Below are 18859 nucleotides of genomic sequence, written 5' to 3'. Positions count from 1 at the left end.
AGATGGTCGAAGAAAAAGTACATGTTCCTCGACGCTGCGCAGGAGATTTCGTGACATTTCGAATTGGCTGTCTTGTATTTCTAACAAGTTGTTTTAAAAATTGTGAGGGTTCAAGTCCCTCTATCCCAAAAAAAATCCTCAGTTTTGAAAGCTCCAAATATATAAAGATAATATGTATCTTTAAATTTAAAACCATGTTCGAGTTTTGAAATAGTAGAAATGACAGCTATAGAAGTAACAATAATAATAATAATATCTGAATTATACATATTTGGTATCAAGATAACTATAAAAAGCAAAGTATTAAGAGTCGATATTATCAATTGATCTGTGTCCGAATTTTAACTATTGAATTTTTAGAAACATTTAATTTTGATCAATTCATTAACAAGATTATCGTCTTCGTGAAAGTTAACGAAACTATGATTTTTATTTAAGTTCTAAAAAGTCCAAATTTCCAAATGATACATTACTTGGAAAAAACAAGTACTTTTTTTTTAAAAAAAAAATATCATACAGCGTTTCTTTCTCCTACACCGCCAAGAGCGATGAGCGGAAACAAGCCATTTAATGTGAGAACAAGACCTCTTGACTCCCATTTAGTAAGATTGTGTTTTAACAAAATGTGATTAAATTATAAATTTTGATTCTCAAATTTTCAGATTTTTTAGCCTTTTTAATGATTTGCAGGAGTATACGACACTGACCAAAAATTTTTCATTCACAATCTTCAAGAGGATTGCTTTATGACAAGAAATGTGATTACGGGATTGTTATTTATGGGGATCTCACAAACCGTATAAGAAAATATAGAACAAAATCTATATATCTATATACCTATAAAAGTGTGGATAGTATTAAAAGTTTTCTCATTGTGAACGGACATTATTACCCTTCACATGTTTACTTATTTTCATTATCAGGTAACATACGTGGTAATTTCACATTTATTCCATTAATTAATATGTTGTACAGTTGATAAAATGAGAAAGAAATATGTAGAAAATCAATCAATTTTTTCATTAGTTTTTTTATTGTTTTTAATTAACAAAAAAAGAGGAAAAATTTGAAAAAGTTAAGCACAATATAAATCTAATGTATTGATAGCCTTTTAATAATAATCAATTGAATTGGAAAATATTATTATACTTAAGTAATTATATTTTATTCTAATTCAAATTTAGTAACCTTTTAATGTCCAATATATATAGAATTCATCAGTAGTGTACATGATTTTATTTTTCAAACGATAATAAGAAAAAAAAAACCTTAAAATAGAAATATATAATGAAAACGAATTCAAATTTTCTGTTAATAGCTTCTTTTTCAACTGGGAAAGGACATAATTATCATTTACATGCTTACTTATTTTCATTATTAAGTAACATATGTGGTAGTTTCACATTTAGTCTATTAATTAATAATTAATACTAATTAACCACGTTTTATGGTTATGATTTTGTGATTTTGACTTTCTTCCCTTATCTTTCTTTCATTCTAATAATATTTAATTAATTCATATTTCATTAAAAAAATTTATTTAATTATATATTATATACATATAAATGTGTGGATGATAGAAAATTTTTCTAATTGTTGTAAATAAAGTTGAGTTATATTCATATTTTAATTTATATGTAGCAAATAAGTCATGTCCATGTTTTTAAATGTTTGAGCTACTTTTTTAAAAAAACATACTATTAAATTTACTTAATATTAATATCAATTATTTTTTTCCATTTTAATAACTTTCTTGGACTTTCATTTAAATTCTAAATTAAATTAATTATGTTATTTATTGTTCTATTTCACTATCATTTGAATTCAATGAATTATTAAAAATAAATTTTAATTATGAAGGACTCATGATAAAGTATCTGAGTGCTTTGAACGAAGAGTCATTCAAATAAATTCTAAATTAAATATTGACAAATGAAAAAATTAAAAATTAAAATAATCATTATTACTTTTAAATTAAATACAAAATTTGAATTGAAAATAAAATTATATTTAATCAAAATTTTAAATTTATTTTGCCAAACTATTAATTTCTAAATGCATGAACAAATATAATATATTATAAATCTAAATTTAATTGTGAATTTAAATAATATTAATAAGAAATTAATAAATTTGAATAAGAAGTATCTATAAAAGTGTGGACAAATGAATCGTTCATCCACATACATCGGATGATGTGATGCTAGAAAAATATTGTTGTACAATTGCTAAAATGAGAAAGAAATATGTAGAAAATCAATCGATTTTTTCATAAATTTTTTCCCACTAATTTTGATAATAAATAAAATAAATTGAATGATTAATTGTTTTAATTACTCTCATAGATTCTATTTTATTTAAGTCTCCTCATATTTATATATTATCAAATAGTACTCGATCATAACAATAATGTCATGACATTTTATTTGTATTTGTAGAGTTGTTTACATACAAGTATATAATGACAATTATATTGACAAAAAGGTAAGCACACATTAAATAAAAAAAATCAACAAACACTTAATTTGAAAAAAAAATAAAAATTTGAGATTATTCACAAATTTTATCACAATTGATACTTTTTCAGCTTATTTTTCTAAAAAAAAAAATCAATGACGGTATCTATTATATGTTGAAAAAAAAGTAGAGTCAAATGGTACATAGATAAAATTATTATAAAATTGTTTTAAAAAATGACACAAATGAGTCAAAAAGAGTAAGAGCAAGATGTTCCTACAAATAATTATTAGTATAACGTAAACATAACTAAATTGGAAGTTATGTTGGTGTAGAGTAAGTCTCTTGTGAGAATGTCTCACGATTTTTATATGTGAGACGAGTCAACCGTACCGATATTCACAATAAAAATTAATACTCTTAGAATAAAACTTAAAATGAAAAATTATTGTCATATGTTCTTAATTATTCCAAATTATAAGTAAATACTATTTTAGATTTTCAAGATGTAATTTTTACATTTTAGGAACATATTTATCAATTAATTGATATAATGAGTAGATAAATATCAACATCATATACTAAAATGTTTTCTTCCACTCTTATATTGTTTAATTAATTAAAATATATTCATATAATTCTATTTACACTTTTATATTGCTTAATCAATTCAAATCATTTCACATCATTGTACTTGTATTGTTATTTTAGTTCAATTTAATACTTAATCTGATAAATCATTATTCCAAATTCTTATAATTTGTTTTGATCTATCTTTTTCCGAACGAAATGTTGTTTCATGAATTTGATCAAGTTATGCAAAGATTAAAAATATTTTTACTATTAATTTATTTTTTAGTTATTTAGAATATGGGTTCACGTGCAGATGCACGTGCTTTTTTGCTAGTGAAATGAAACGAGTACACGATCGGGCGTACTCGGAATGCGTTCAAGAAATGAAGTGAAACTGAAATCAAGTTGAACTCACAAACCAAATGGACGAGCGAAAACATGGGCGGTATCATAGAGTGTCTTTCACTCATCATGTAAAACGTGCAAGTGCTGATACAATCTCAAAAAACATGTTTATGTGGAAGATAGATAGAGATGAGGAAGAGAATAAAGAAACCAACATTCTGACACCCTTAAGATCAAAAGCTATACTTGCGTTGAGTACAACACGGAGGCAGACGCCATCATGCATTCAGATCAAACGCCTTGTTTATGTCGTCTAGAGTCAGATTGTGACTGATGTACTCGTCAACCTTGATTTCCTGTAAGAAAGTTGAGAGCAAACGGACCGAATGAATGAGCAACTTCAAAAAAGAGGAGAAAATGGTGTTCTGGGAATAAATTAAAGCGCACTCACTTTCTTCATATACTTGTCAACAAGCCAGGGTACTTGCGAACGGCTCTTGAAGCCGCCAAAAGCTGTGCCCTTCCATACACGTCCTGTCACCAACTGAAACGGACGTGTAGAGAGTTCTTGACCAGAGGCTGCAACTCCCACAATAACTGATGTTCTCCACCCCTACAAGTTTATCATGAAGCTCAGTATCACTGAAGGTGTTGATGAGAATTTGAAAGATGTTTAAAAAAAAAAAAGAGATTTCCAGTGTTATACCTTATGGCAGCACTCCAATGCAGCCCGCATTACAGAGACATTTCCAATGCATTCAAAGCTGTAATCAACTCCTCCATCTGTTAGATCGACGATGACTTGTTGTATTGGTTTCTCGTGGTCTTTTGGGTTGATAAATTCAGTTACCCCAATATTCTTTGCTAAGAATCGCGATTTTCACCAAGGAAAAATAACAGTTAATATTAGGGCATCAACAGTACAATAAAGAAAACTTTTAACAATTTAAGACACACGCAACAAAAACTCGTTGTAAGTTATTATCTTTAATCTAAGATCACAAGGCCAATGGGGCTGTATAGCTCTAGCTCTGAGTCATAAAACTCCTACTACATAAAAAAATGGACAAAATTCAATGTTCACAGAAGTAAACTAGTCAAGGAAACTCTAATGACAGCAGGATATGTTTGTTTAGTAATGGTGTGGCTCGTAAATGGCTGAGATAGTAAAGCAAAATATAATGGCATGGCATCAGTTGATAATTCATATACAAGGAATGATATAATCAACATAAAAAATCCAGTCAAAGATTCATATTCTAGAGAGAAAATTTCGACAAGAAAACTATGCATTTCTTTCCCAAAACTAATCCTCCAAGTGAGAATAGTAAAGAAAACACCACCCAAAAACTTGTAAATGCATAGCACCATAAGACCCCAAATATTGGCACAATTCAGAATATTTACACCAAAAAGATTTGGCAATTGTGATGACCAAACAAGTTCCAGGACTTGGATTGGAGGATTGGAGGATTGTCGAATATAAGAAGTCAATGTAGAATTTGGGCATACTAATTTACTTCAGTTTGTCAAATTGCAAGATTGATGAATTAATGTGATTGATCATGACTTCCACATGAAATAGTAAATTACAATAGCAGTTAGTAAACAATTTTGTTTTTGATAGTTAATAATTCAGAAAACAAATTAGAAATATAAGTGATGCAATGCCTGTAATTCAACTATATTTTTACTTCTCAATATACACTTTTCGCTCAATTCTGCCTAGTTCGAGTCTTCTTCCATCTGCAGGAATGGCTTTCACCTACATTTACAGATTTAACAGGAAGTGGCATTTGAGAAAGGTTCCAGGGTACTTTGCTGTTTTTATCCCCTCTGCTGAGAAGGCAATAAATTGTTGCAAATCATAACAATCATTTAACCATTCGACAATGGTGGAAAACTAGGTAACTCTTTACAACAGGCAATAGCAAGAGCAGAATACATAAAGCAGCAGGTGGTATTCCAACAAATGAAAGTATTTATTCATACAGTGAATCCGTTGTAAGGTGCAAACATTTTATGGGAATGATAGGGTTCACATGACACCTATGTCAAACTTTTTAATGTCGATATCTATTCCAATAATTCGTGAAGCACCAGCAGCTTTGGCACCCACTGGCCTCTGCCACCTAAATTAAAAACAATTAGCCAAACTTCATTGTACAAAGAGAAAAATTCATTAGATAAATTTTATAGAATTTTACAGCAAGCCCAACAGTGCCAAGTCCAAAAATAGCAACAATGGAACCTGCTTCCACTTTAGCTGTATTCCAAACGGCTCCAAGACCTATAGGCATCGAATCACGCAGAGTGAATTTCAAAGATATTAACTAAAGTAGTACTAAAAAGTCAGTTAAGACAGATTTATTAAAGACAAGTAGACCTTATGAACACAAAATAAATCTGATTGGAAGAAATTTGTGAATTTGAATACAACCCAGCGATTTGTATAATTATCGAACATTTATTGGCTTGGTCAACAATTAAGAATGAAGTGAAGTAGCTTGCCTGTTGGAACACCACAACCAAGCAGACATACTTTGTCCAGTGGTGCTGCAGGATCAATCTTTGCAACACTAACATCATGCACAACCGTGTACGGGCTAAAAGTTGATGTTCCCATGAAATGATATATTGTTTTTCCATTGATTGAAAATCGACTCTGGCGATCATTCAGCATAACTCCAACTCCGGTAGCTAACCTTACTTTTCCGCAAAGATTGGTCTTCCCAGATTTGCAAAACTTGCATTCCCTGCACTCTGCCTGGTAACAAGGGATGACATGGTCTCCTGGTTGAACTTCAGTAACACCTTCTCCAACACTTTCAACTATCCTATAATTCCATGTAAAAAGAGAGTCAAATCTGATAGAAAATGGAGCGCATCTCTCTGAAAATTAAGGAATTAACCTACCCTGCAGCCTCATGACCAAGTATACAAGGGAACAGACCTTCCGGATCCTTCAAATATGAAAAAAATCAAATTAGAAACACTGCATAGGCATTGAAATAGTAACAGCATTAGCTTGATCAGTTATTTCCTTCCCTTATTCTTCAATTTTCTACTGATCTTATTCCTATTTTTTCTAGAGGTGGTTATGAGACGAGCACGGTAAGTAACCCAATTTAGAGCATATTTCAAATGTTACACCCCATTCTACAAAAATACAAGTTGCACTTTTTAACATAGTGGAAGGTGGTGGTAAAGCTTCTCAAACATAAGCAAAAGAGTATATCCATATTCCACTCAATCCAAATGAACTAATATACAAAACTTGGTCAACGACACTAATAATTTATTAATCTACACATCTTTTCACGAAAACCAAATGTAAAAGTGTTAATATGTCCCTCGTCAGATGGATAGAGTTCCTGAGAGTTACATGTATGTACTTGAACAATACTTCCCCCTTGAGTTAGTTTTTAGAGTTGAGTTAGGTCCAATATTCAATCTTAACCTGATATCAGAGCTAACTTTTAGAGTTGAATTAAGTCCAAGTCGTGTTGTTCATTCTTGGGCGTGATAGAGTTGTATCAATATGTCCAACATCGGTTGGATAAAGTTCATAAGAGTTATATATATAGACTTAAAAATCTTGCCCATGCCATAGCTTTTTGGCCTGAATCTCAAACTCAAAGTTTCTACAATTCAAATCACATTTTCTACAATTCAAATCACCACTATCCCAAAACCTCAATTGAAGCTTTATTCAACTCAGCATTTCCATAGATACAGTAAAAGCATAAGGATATCCGAATCTGGAAAACACAACATACCTTACCGCGCAAGGTGTAGGCATCGGTGTGGCAGAGAGCAGTGAAGAGTATCTTCACTCTCACCTCGCCGGCCTGCGGCGGCGCCACCTGTACCTCCTCTATCACTAGAGGCTTGTTGGGTTCCCAGGCCACCGCAGCTGGAAAAAAAAAAACACACACACACACACTTAGCTGCAAATCACGATTGCTAATCACGGAAAACGAGATGAGAACTATACATTTGCAAGTAATCACTTGACCTTGAGTGGCCATTGCATGAAGAATGCAAAGAAAAATTCACTTACAGAGTGCGACTGGTAGGGAAGATAAGACCGACCGACAAAACTATCGATCGGCTAATCCCAAAACTCGAATTCGGGTCAGCCCAATTATTAATGGGCCTGAATATAATATTAGCCTCGGTCCAATATAATTGGCCCAATACTTGCCACCATTTAATGAAATTTCAGAAGTCAAAACTCAGAAGTTTCGCCGCCGCCGCCGCTACTAAACCCCAACGGCCACCGCATCGCCGCCGCATCCAAATCTGCTGACCCTGCTGTCAATAGAAGCCACTTCTAACGCCGCCGCCTGTCACCTACATTTCCATACCCAGCTGGTATCTTGCGAAAGTTTCATCTCATTTTTTAATTCGTTTTTTTTGTTGATTAATTTATTTATTCCCTGAATAGCTTGCCAATCCTGACTGCGTAGTAAAGATTTGCATACAATGAAAGATATTTCAGTTGTTTATTAATATTAGTTAGGGTGAGGTGATTTGTTTGTATTTCTAAATTGATTCTGGAAACTGTCAACGAATTGGCCTGCCATCCTTGCTATCCCACTAGAAAAGACAACCTTAAATCGAGACATCGGTGCATATGTCCGTGGAATGAAATGAATTTCGAAATTCATTCACAGCTTTTGTAAAAATTTAAGTTTGCTCGCTAACTCCTTCCTGGGACCTTAACTCCAGCTAATTTGCTTATGGTTTGAACTTCGACGAGTTCTTCAGATTCTCTCATTTTTGTTTCGTAGTCTTGGAATAGAATCCTTTTCTTTAGTTCATCTGGACACTGCCGTATTCTTGAATTTATGTTCAGTTTTTTTCTCCAGAATCTGGATTAAAGACCATTAGATTATGATGAACATGGAAGAGAAAGATCCGACTAAATCAATGGATTGGAAAGTTATTGAAGAGTCGGTAAGCAGTGATCCCAATCCCAGTTCTGATCCAGTTATAAAGAAACGACTCCCTAGAAGAATGAGGCAAATCCCAGAGTTTTATTTCCTTCCTCGAAGATCTATACCGTATAACCTTGCTTTTTATGGGGCATGGATAGCTGGTGGAATTGGTGCTGGCATGGTGATAGAAACCTGGATAAACAAAAAGGTCAAAGGTATGGCTTGTGCTTTCCATTATTTTTCTTCATTGGATATTTGAACTGGATTCAATGTGTTGCATGTCTTCAGAGCACTTGGTGCTACACACACTGTGATAATGATTGAATTTTTGCCTTTGTTCCGGCAGACTTACCCCTGTCTCAAAGACCTTTTAATAAACTTCCTTCTCATCTGCCTATCTCTCTTCTGTATCACATGTTTTTCGACGTATGGACCCAAGTCTTGCAAAGTGCTTAAATATTAAAATTTTCCGCAAGATTGTTGATCATTTGTTACATTCTCTGAATGTTGGGAGCATGTCCCATGGCATCTACTAGTTTTGAGAAACCTTTCGGGGTAAAAAAACTTGTCTTCTAACATCCCACTATTTGGGACGGATCCATGGACCAACTCATATAATGGGGTATCGTTCCCACTTACTGTACTAACTGGTTTCAAGGTTGGATTGTTGTTGAATTGAGTGAAATCTCTCTCATTGAATTATAAAATCGTGAAAGTAGCTAATGGTTTTACGGCAAGATGCTAGTTCTTAAAAGCAAAGGTCCCAGCATCATGATTTATCTACAAGTTCTTCTTCTCATTGTTCATTTAATCTCGTTTTGAGGTTAAATTGAGGTTGAAAGTTTTTTTTTACTTGTTTTGCAGAGGATGGAGGGGTCATCTGGGAGTTTGACAAATGACGGCTGGTTTATATTTTGTGTCCTCTTTTTTAGTCTACTTGAATGATTTGGTATTGTACCCGTGTCAAATTTATTAATAATTTTATATTATCTCGCGAAATTGATGTAAGAATCAATTTAAATTTGTTACATAGATACATGTGTGTGTGTATATATATATATATAGAGAGAGAGAGAGAGACAGGGAGAGAGAGACTGAAAATCCTAATAATCACTTGGAAGTTTTATTTCAAGAAGCATACAAAAAGATCTAGAAGATGTGGAATTATTGAAAAGAGCAAGTGAGACGGAGCTCACATGGGAAATTGTAGCATCCCTATGACATAAATTCTTGGCAGGAAAAGGTACAAAAAGAATCGAATGGATGTCTGAGCTCATTGAATGGCTTGTAAATTAGAGTGTTTTAATTAAAGTTTTATGAATTTTAAAATAGTACGAGTTTCCAAACAATGAGCCCAATTTCCAACCTTTCCACTTGATCTTGATAACTAAACACGAACCGAGCTAGAATTCGAGCACTTAATCGAGCCGAAGTAAAGCCCAAAATAATTAGTTTTTCAAGCCAGATAAAAAAATTTAGACTGGGGAACTTATTATTCGATTGCTCAATGCTAAAACAAGCATGAAATGTGCATTCCAATGATGCGGAAAGTATGAAGAAAGGCTCAGAGGTTGATCCGATTCAACATCATTTTCTCTGATTCATTTCCCGTAATCTAGTTCTATCGAAAATGCCATAGAAAATAGAGAAAGGTGCAACAAATGTAAAATGGTAAAATATCCTCCAAAAAAACATCGATAGTTTGCACTTCACAGAGGCATGGCTATTTGCTGCTCTTTTTAGCACGCTTTCCTTGGCCTTTCTTTGGCGGTCCCTTTCCACGACGCTTCAACATTTCGAGTTTGTTTAAACGCCTGCAAAAGTCGATAAAATTTGGAATACAAAATCATTTCATAGCAAAAATCGCTGTTTAAAGCACTATGTCCTTACTCTTGTTCTTGACGAGCTGTGATGAGGGGATCATCCTTCTTGATATCATAAGGGTACCAGGCAGCGACTTTCTCACCGATCAGCTTCTTGCGCAGTATCTTATGGGGAGACCTTTGCCCCGTTGGATTGAGAACGTGACCAAAAATCCTAGCCCTCGCCTCTGTAACTCCTTTCAAGGCTGCATCAGCCAGCACATTCTTCAAGCTCCCCAAACTTCTGCCGAAACTCATACCTTGGATATTAATTTCCTACTTCATTCACAATAAATTTCAAAACCCAGATAGCCTTGATAATGTTCAATAAAATAAACTTAGCAAATCACAATATATTACCAACGAAACTGCTTAAATCTGTCGACTGACATATAATCAAACAGTAGTGGTGCAACATTTGAGAAACTAAAGCACCAATGGCATATAATCAAACAGCAGAGGAGCAAAATTTGAAAAACTAATTCACCAATCAATAAAAAAAACAGAGAGTTATAACCCGAAACCAAACACGAACAAATCGGGTACCTGTTATGACAGAGCTGTCGATTTATACTGGTAATTGCTTTGGGATGCTTCAGTTCTTTATCGTATTATTAGGTAGAACAAAAGTAATAAAATCAAATATCAAGAAAATCGATAGTTTTACCTTTTTCTTAGTGTTGAGCAAGCCGATTGAGAAATGAAACGGAATAAAACACTATATCCAATATTTTTTAATTGAAAATTGATCTCAAATATCGCATATTAATTATTTCTTTGAAAAAAAGTGTAAGATAAATTAAATTAAATTAGAAAAACACCAAACAAATCGTATTGGAATAAAATATTAAAAAAAGATTCAAGACATTTTAACAAACTTGTGAAAAATCGAAATGACCATAATTGAAATTTACTAGTTACTACTCCCAGTGAGCAAGACAGGAAGCAAAGCAATACAACTCATGACATCTAATCTAAAATATGCAAAAGAGGGGGCCTCAAAAGGGAGTCACATGATGAGAGAAGGACATAATGTGGAAAAGAACACAAAGCATTCCAGAAGAAGCAAAATACCCACCTGGATGAAGGATTACGTCTCTTAGGAAGGGAGTCGGGTTTTCAGTGAGGATGCGGAGATAACTAACTAGTCTATTACGTTTACGGTTGAGTTTTATTTTGTTGCTTTGCTGCAAATAATTAGGGATTAAGGTAATATATAATGATATAATAGGGTTGTTCTTCCATCATTCAGAAATACCAATATTGAGTATTGTTTTGGGAGTTAGCACGGACTCAAAAGTGTACAACATAATCTATCATTGGTGCTCTCGTTGTCCATCTCAAGAGGTGATGTTGAGGAATGAATAAGTCGTCAAAGCTATGTGACAACTCAAAACCAACTTCAAGCTACATTCAGAGGCTCAACTGGCCAGTTACACCAAATTGCTTGAGCAATATTTGATGTACATGGATTTGAGGACGGGCAGATGTCCCAAAAGATGTCTCAGAAGAAACAACGGAATCGCCGTTCAATCTTAAGGAAGGAGGAGAGTTTCATCACAAACAGGAGGACGAAGGGTACGATCCGCTACTCTACATGAAAGGGGTCAAGTTCGATCTCCAATTATTCACTGGAGAATACATGCATAATTGGGTCTACAAAGTTATTCCTCCAGCAACTCGTGTACGGTGGGCTTCCATTTTGAGGATGAAGCTGCTTCATGGTATCAATGGACGGACCACAACAAGCCGCTGATGGGTTGGGAACCCTTTCTGGTAGCCCTAAAAGAACGTTTCAGATCATCGATCTATGGTGAACCACTGGGGAGTATTTCCAAGTTAACCGAAAAGAAGCGTGTTACTCAATTTTGTGCGGAATTCGAAGAATTAATGAACCGGATTGTTGGTGTCCCTGAATCCATGTTCCTAAATTTCTTCATTTGGGAGCTACAACCAGATATTCGAACAGAGCTATTGATCTCACCTCCCAAGAATCTCAATGAAGCAATGATTAAAGCCCAACTACATGAGGAAAACAACGATGATTTTGATTAAAGCCCAACTATATGAGGAAAACAAACAACGATGATTTATGCGGCTGTTTCATAAACCCCAGGCGAGCGACCAGATTATACCATCCACTAAGTTCCCCATCAAACGATTGACTCCTGCTGACATATAAGAAAAAACAAAGGATAAAAGGGCTATGTATTACTCGCGAACGAAAAATATAATGCCAGTCACCGTTGCAAGAATAGATTCATGGTCCTTCTGGATGATATTGATGTTCCTGGAAATTAAAGATCTCGAGGTTACTTTCAAACAAACTGTGGGGTACTTGAATAACAAGATGTAAGTTTGCATGCTATCACATATGCATATAACCCCCGCATTTTCCTTATTACAGCAAGTCACCAGCAGATCCGAGTTGAAATTTTGATCGACATTAGTAGCCACAAAAATTTGTATTAGAGAAACCAACCTCTTGGTCTAGCTTCTATGTTTAGCGGAATACCACTATAACACAATTCATCAATGCTATTGGGATGATCCCTTTTCAGGCATTATATGGAAGATTTTCTCCCACTTTTCCACCGTATGCGAGAGGAAGTACATTACTGACTGTTGTGGAGCAAGACTCACTTGCCGATGCCGCCCATCGCAAGGAGAAACAATTTGAAGTAAGAGACCTGGTTCTTGTAAAAATGGCACCGTATCGGCTAACTACTGTAGCCCAAAGGTGCATCCTAAGCTATGTCAAAGGTTATTTGGACCTTTCTCGGTGATATCCAAGGTTGGGCCCATAGCTTACACCTTACAGCTACCCCCCACCCCCCCTAGCCACATTCACCCACATTCAATGTGTCTCATCTCAAGTTATTCTGAGGAGAGAAACCAGAACGAGTGGAACAACTTCCTGAATTCAGCATCAATAACAGGCCTTTGGTTGTTCTATTGATATTCTGGCCACTCAAGTTGCAAACCTCAAGAACATACAAGTCAAGCGGGCACTAAAAATTAAATCAACACTCTTGAGGCCAGATGGAAGTTTTAAATTTTTCTGACAAAACTCAACTGTTTTTAAATTAGATCAAATTCATTCTTCCTATTTGCATTCAAGAATATAAAGATAGTTTTTTTCTCAGCACCTTGGGATAAATATAAATGTTAGCATCATATTACGGAACCCTTTTTCCAAAGTTGTATTTGTTATTTTTTAGTTTAGCATGTGATGGTTTCCCGTATATTCGGACATTTTTGCAAACACTTCAACTGCACTTGACAATAATGATTGCATACGTCACTCGGTGAATTGAGGTTAAAAAAAAATGATAGAAAAAAGTGCAAAATACTCACCTCCGTGCACAGTGGCAACAATACTTATACTTTGTTTGAGTTTGGGATTTAGCTTCAACTTTAGCAACAGTAGAGTTGGCCAACACTATGTACCACTAATGCGGAAAGTCGGTCAATTTCCTGCTCCTGGAGATGGACAATTAATTGGGAAAAATTGAAGTCATTCATAAAAAACTGGAGGAAAATTTTGAAAAATTAGAACATATATGTTATCGTTAGCTTTTATGCTCAATTCTTGTGTGGTAGAAATCGTTGAACAAAAACTGCAGAAGCATTTTAGAGCGGAAGATGTTTACCTCTTTGATGGAGAAGAATCGGGGGATTTTTTTGTTTTATGATTTCTGAAATTCAGATTTGAACGATTTTTTTTTTCTGGAAATAGAAAATGTCGGAGTTGTAGGCAAGACGATGTTTGGAGTACGGAAATGTATGTTTTAATTAAAGTTTTTATTTTACCTATGGAAAAAGAAACAACGTCATTTTTAAAAATGGTGTTATAATTAAATCTCGAATTATTAAATAAAAAATAAAAAACAATGAAATTTTTTTGAGTTAAAGGAGTGGTGTTCTAATTGGTTCTTGAATCCAAGACATTGTCTCAAGTTCTGTTCTTGAGTTATAATTCGGTCTTGAACAAAAACTGAAATATAATAACAATGTGATCCATGACACAAACTTCAAATAAACTTTATCGAATGACGATTTAACAGTATGGCTTGAAGTCATGCAGTTCGAGATGAACTTCGTGTTTTCGAATCAAATATGATCATATGAGGGAATTGTTTTCATATTAAGCAAATAGATTTACAAAAGAAAATTATGGGCGGGTAAGAGGGTAATAACCTTCAAAACAAGATCGGTAGCAAAAGATTATAATCAGAAGCAGTGTATTGACTATGAGGAAACTTCTTTCTTCAATCATAATGTTCAAGTCCATTAAAGACAATGCTAGTCATAACAGCATGATGTGACTATAAAATATGGCAGATGGATGTGAAGACATCGTTCCCTAATGGTGACATTAAGGAAGAGATTTACATGTCTCAATCTGAAGCATTTATATCAGTATGAGTGAACATAAAGTGTACAAACTTCATATATCCATCTATAGAGTCAATGGGTTCAAGGCATGTCTCTTTTTATTATTTATTATTTGTTATGTCTAGAACAACTTTATGAGCTCTTAGAATCACTAGATTTGATCGGTGCAAGTAAGGAAGACTGAGGTAGTATTGACTAGCGAGGATAGATGGTCCAGGGTTGGGGAGAATTTATCCAAGCCATTTATGTTTCCGCAAATTAGTTTAATTTATGAAGTACTTGACACAAAGGATTTTCCTTTGAGTTATTGATTTAGAATATTATATCATGCTAAAGTTTGATTGAGGTTTATGATTTGTTTCTAGTGGTAAATTAGGAGACATTTATTTATTTGTTGAATGACCTGTTATTTTCGAAAATGATAGTGAATATTTTCATGTATTTGGGTTGCATTTTTCAGCCCTTATTAGTTGTTTGGGATGATGACTTTTGGAGGAATTTATTAAAATTTATTTATTATTAAGAAATTAAAAATAATACATAATCAATCCATTTGTTATAAATTATTTTTATTTTAGATGATTATCTTATTTAGTTAAATTTGAAAAATTTGTAATCAAGATAAATATAACAAGATAATATATGTAAAAATTTGTATGTTGTAATTTTTCCCTATAAATGGGGTGATTCTATTCAATGAAAATTGCACCTGAGTATGGACTCATTCTCTCTTTTCTTTTATGAATTCTCTCTACTCATATCTCTTTCTTTTATGATTTATAACACATTATCAGCACGATGTCGTAAACAACTGAGGATGAACATATTTCTCATTCTCTTAATGCTATTGGAATAGCACAATGTGTCGTCAATACTCAATTTTACGATATATTTGTTAGTGCTCTGGAAGTAGCACAATTATAATTATTGATATATTGGTGACCATGAAATATCATGATGTTGATGTCTATAAAGTAGCACAACATGATTTTATATTGAGAGAAATTCATGATTAAGATATGATATAAGATTAAATATTGAGAATCTAAATAAATTCATGACTGATATATGATAACAGATTTAAGATCTATAAATATTATTGAAAGATAGATCTATATCAAAGTATATCGATATTTATAAAGAAATATTAATCAAAATATCAAATATTTATTGATATTCATGAAGAATATTTACATAAGATCCAAGACTTGACAAGATTCTTGAGAAGTATTAAATATTAATTTAATGTCTTTTAGGTTGAATGTTTTTTAAGGATATTATGAATCGAGAAATTTATTACAATTTCTTAAAAAATATATATATAAGATCTGAAATTATTTATATTCCTAAAGAATGTGACTAAAGATCTAATATCTATCAAAATAAAAAGCATGATCTATTGTTAGTCACTATTTTATTATTTGTAATGACTTCATGTTCAATGATGAACTGCATATATTATTTGATAAAATATATATGAGTATGTGGCGGTGAGACCACGATATTTGAAAGAGAATATATGACAGTGAGATCACAATGTCATCAATCGAAAAAGAAAATAAATTATAAACCCAATTAACATATAATCATTGGCTATATTAAATATTGACGATTATGGTAGTCTGTGCACTACCATGACAGTGAATTGAGCTTTGAACATTCATGTATTTTTATCCACTGTCACTGATTTTCAAGTCCATGTTTCATAGCATGTTATTCACCATTCTTATTCTACTCCCTAACATGTCTTATTTTTTATAGTGAATTAATAGATTCAATTAAATTCTGAAAATTTCTAGCATGCATTTATTTTGATTCACATAAATTATTTTGTGATATAAATAATTTATAAATTTTGATAATTTATTCTATCAATATATTTCATGGGATATTACTTTAATTTATTATGCAATTTTGTGATAATTTTTCTGATTTGAGATTTTTTTTAGTTAAGAACAGGTTGGGTTGTTAGCTCTTAATTTCCTAAATTTTGAGTTTGGATATAATTTTGACTAGTCTCAAAATTATTTGATTAAAGTTATCTCTATTTTAAAGTGCTAATAAATAATAAAATTTTATATTACATATTGTTGTTTTATATGTTTTGCAAAAGTAGAAACAAAAAATCTAATATATGGAATGACATTCATGAGAGACTGGATATCGTTATTTAATGTGAAAAATCTACTTAGTACATGTAAGAATTTGAAAAGGTACGTTCAATTTCTCAATTTTAATTCATTAGTTATAGTATTTTGTTTATTAATCAAAGAGAAATAAAGAAAGACAATTATTCAAAGTTGTCTAACTAATTTGATCCATTCTATAAGAAGAATGTGATAGTGCCAATGAACATAATTGATAACAAAGAAGAATATATTATCTCAAATGAGATAGGAATTATAAAATTGGCACAAAATATTGATATATACGTAAAACTTGTGAAGATCGATGATGTCTACCCAAATTATATTTTCATCGTATGTTGATACGAATTTATTAATGATCTAGAAGATCATTTGATTGACGATGAAACGAAAAGGTATGCTTGATACAATAAAAATATTGATAAACATTAACGTATGTGGATTTGAGAATCCAATATCAATATTGATTTGGTATAAATAGTATATCACAAATCAATAGTTCTAGAAGAGCTAATATTCTTCATAAGTATCATCAATACAAAAAATTTCATAGTTTATTATAACCGATTGGATTGAGCATAAAAATTATATAAACAGTCATGAAACTATTGATAGTGCACAAAAATGTTAATGATGAAGCCAAAAGTTCCTGAATCGATACATATGAAGATTTTTGAATCAAATATCTAGGAAATTTTATGAATTTTTATTTATGAATTATCATATTTTATACCACTATCATAAGCTCAAATTGTCAGAAATCCTCGTATTATCTGGAATAAATGAATAATTTGTAATGACCGTATATCGTATTATCGTAAATCTTATGTGATTATCGTAAATCTATGAAATTGTCATGTGATTATGTATTTGATGTATATCGTGACAATGAAAATGAGAAAATAAGTATCGAATATGAATTGACGTTGTAAGAGCTCGAGTGGAGAAGCCGGACATCAATATAGTACAAAAATCAAATAATTGTACAGAAAGTGTGGCGCCCGGGCGGTAGCAAAATGACCGCCTGAGCGCCAGGGTATATTGAGATAGTATTTGGACAGAACCTGCCGCGCTCGGGCGGTCACGCGCCCGAGCGGTAATGTTTGACCGCCCGAGCGCGGTACAAGTTAAAGTCGGGGGCAGAATGTCTCGCGCTCGGGCGCGAGAATTCTACCGCCCGAGCGCGAGAGAGATGAGGATAAGAATGCTTTCTTTTCTTCTTTCCTTCGTCATTTTCTTTCAGAGAGTTCGAGGGACTTCAAGAGATTTTAATTTCTTCCGTCCAAATCGACTTCGAAACGCTGTCTAAACGCGAAACAAATTATATATTTGTGATCTTCGTGTCGAGGGCTTCTGACTGAGGTAAATTTCTTCTGGTTCCAGCAGCTCTAAATATCAAAGTGCTGGAATAACATGTATTTGAAGTTGAAATTCCTATAGGTGGTACAACAACCGACAATAAACTCATATTCGAAGTCGGAATTGAATTATATTATGATTTGGATTTAACATGAATTTTTGAAGTTTCAAATTATATTTGAAACTCATATTAATGATTTGGATTATGTTATTGATTGGAATGGGTATGTTATTGATGTAGATAAAGTATTATATCGATATCTTCAGGCTACATCAACTGGAAACGAAGAATTGAGGTATGTTGCGACCGGGTAACATACGACAGGTATCTGTATTATATGATATATGTTGGATTGGTTTGAGTGATTGGAATGAGAATACATGTCTATATGCCTTATTTGTTGAGTTTATGTGGCATACATGACCTTGTGATTGGAATATCGATGTATAAAATAAATGTTTTGTTAACACACATCGTTTGATGCATACATCGATACATGACATGCACGTTGAGCTATGATCCTTGGATATCCTGATATGATTTGATTGGATTCTGGGGTTTGTGAACACAATGCTATGTTTGGTATTATATGACCCTTAAAACATAGACATTTGTGGCCCCGACGATTGATATGAGATTTGGGATTTGATGGCGCTTCGTCGACGCTATCATACGAGTATCCCTTATTGAGGCCGGTGTGCCAGCTCGAGCATTGATTTGATAGCGATTCGTTTGATTCTGACATGTGCTCAGTGGATGGGCATTTGACCTGAT

At 33.0% G+C, this 18859-nt stretch overlaps 3 protein-coding genes across 5 annotated transcripts; 1 reads left to right on the top strand and 2 right to left on the bottom strand.

Moving 5' to 3' along the window:
* Positions 1-3403: 3403 nt before the first annotated feature.
* Positions 3404-7518, bottom strand: LOC142555258 (alcohol dehydrogenase class-3-like). Its single transcript, XM_075666034.1, is given in 10 exon segments — positions 3404-3661; positions 3663-3731; positions 3827-3988; positions 4082-4239; positions 5425-5500; positions 5583-5665; positions 5887-6212; positions 6292-6338; positions 7155-7291; positions 7373-7518. Coding segments are annotated over 10 exon segments (1254 nt in total). The 5' UTR covers positions 7407-7518; the 3' UTR covers positions 3404-3499.
* A 90-nt stretch (positions 7519-7608) lies between these two features.
* LOC142555259 (uncharacterized) lies at positions 7609-9350 on the top strand. Its single transcript, XM_075666035.1, has 3 exons — positions 7609-7752; positions 8250-8533; positions 9183-9350. Exons 2-3 carry the CDS (start codon positions 8275-8277, stop codon positions 9215-9217), a joined length of 294 nt encoding a protein of 97 aa, XP_075522150.1. The 5' UTR covers positions 7609-7752; positions 8250-8274; the 3' UTR covers positions 9218-9350.
* A 579-nt stretch (positions 9351-9929) lies between these two features.
* Positions 9930-13978, bottom strand: LOC142555257 (small ribosomal subunit protein mS33-like). Of its 3 annotated transcripts, none has more exons than XM_075666031.1 (4): positions 13834-13978; positions 13538-13663; positions 10209-10459; positions 9930-10132 (listed from the first exon to the last, which is right to left on the bottom strand). In XM_075666031.1, exons 3-4 carry the CDS (start codon positions 10436-10438, stop codon positions 10042-10044), a joined length of 321 nt encoding a protein of 106 aa, XP_075522146.1. In that variant the 5' UTR covers positions 10439-10459; positions 13538-13663; positions 13834-13978; the 3' UTR covers positions 9930-10041. The 3 variants fall into 3 exon arrangements, with proteins under 3 accessions (XP_075522146.1, XP_075522147.1, XP_075522148.1); XM_075666032.1 differs by having other exon boundaries at positions 10209-10456; XM_075666033.1 differs by having other exon boundaries at positions 10209-10440.
* Between the last annotated feature and the right edge of the window lie 4881 nt (positions 13979-18859).

The sequence above is a fragment of the Primulina tabacum genome, chromosome 9 (genome assembly GCF_025594145.1).
Source record: "Primulina tabacum isolate GXHZ01 chromosome 9, ASM2559414v2, whole genome shotgun sequence".
NCBI lineage: Eukaryota > Viridiplantae > Streptophyta > Magnoliopsida > Lamiales > Gesneriaceae > Primulina > Primulina tabacum.
Note: the sequence above shows the minus strand (reverse complement) of the source record. Positions and strands in the feature narration are given on the sequence as shown.

Coding starts and splice junctions, on each gene's coding strand:
- LOC142555259 (XM_075666035.1), top strand. CDS start 8,275: ATGATGAACATGGAAGAGAAAGATCCGACTAAATCAATGGATTGGAAA. Junction 8,534..9,182: donor GATAAACAAAAAGGTCAAAG/GTATGGCTTGTG, acceptor CTTGTTTTGCAG/AGGATGGAGGGGTCATCTGG.
- LOC142555257 (XM_075666031.1), bottom strand. CDS start 10,438: ATGAGTTTCGGCAGAAGTTTGGGGAGCTTGAAGAATGTGCTGGCTGAT. Junction 10,133..10,208: donor ACAGCTCGTCAAGAACAAGA/GTAAGGACATAG, acceptor CGACTTTTGCAG/GCGTTTAAACAAACTCGAAA.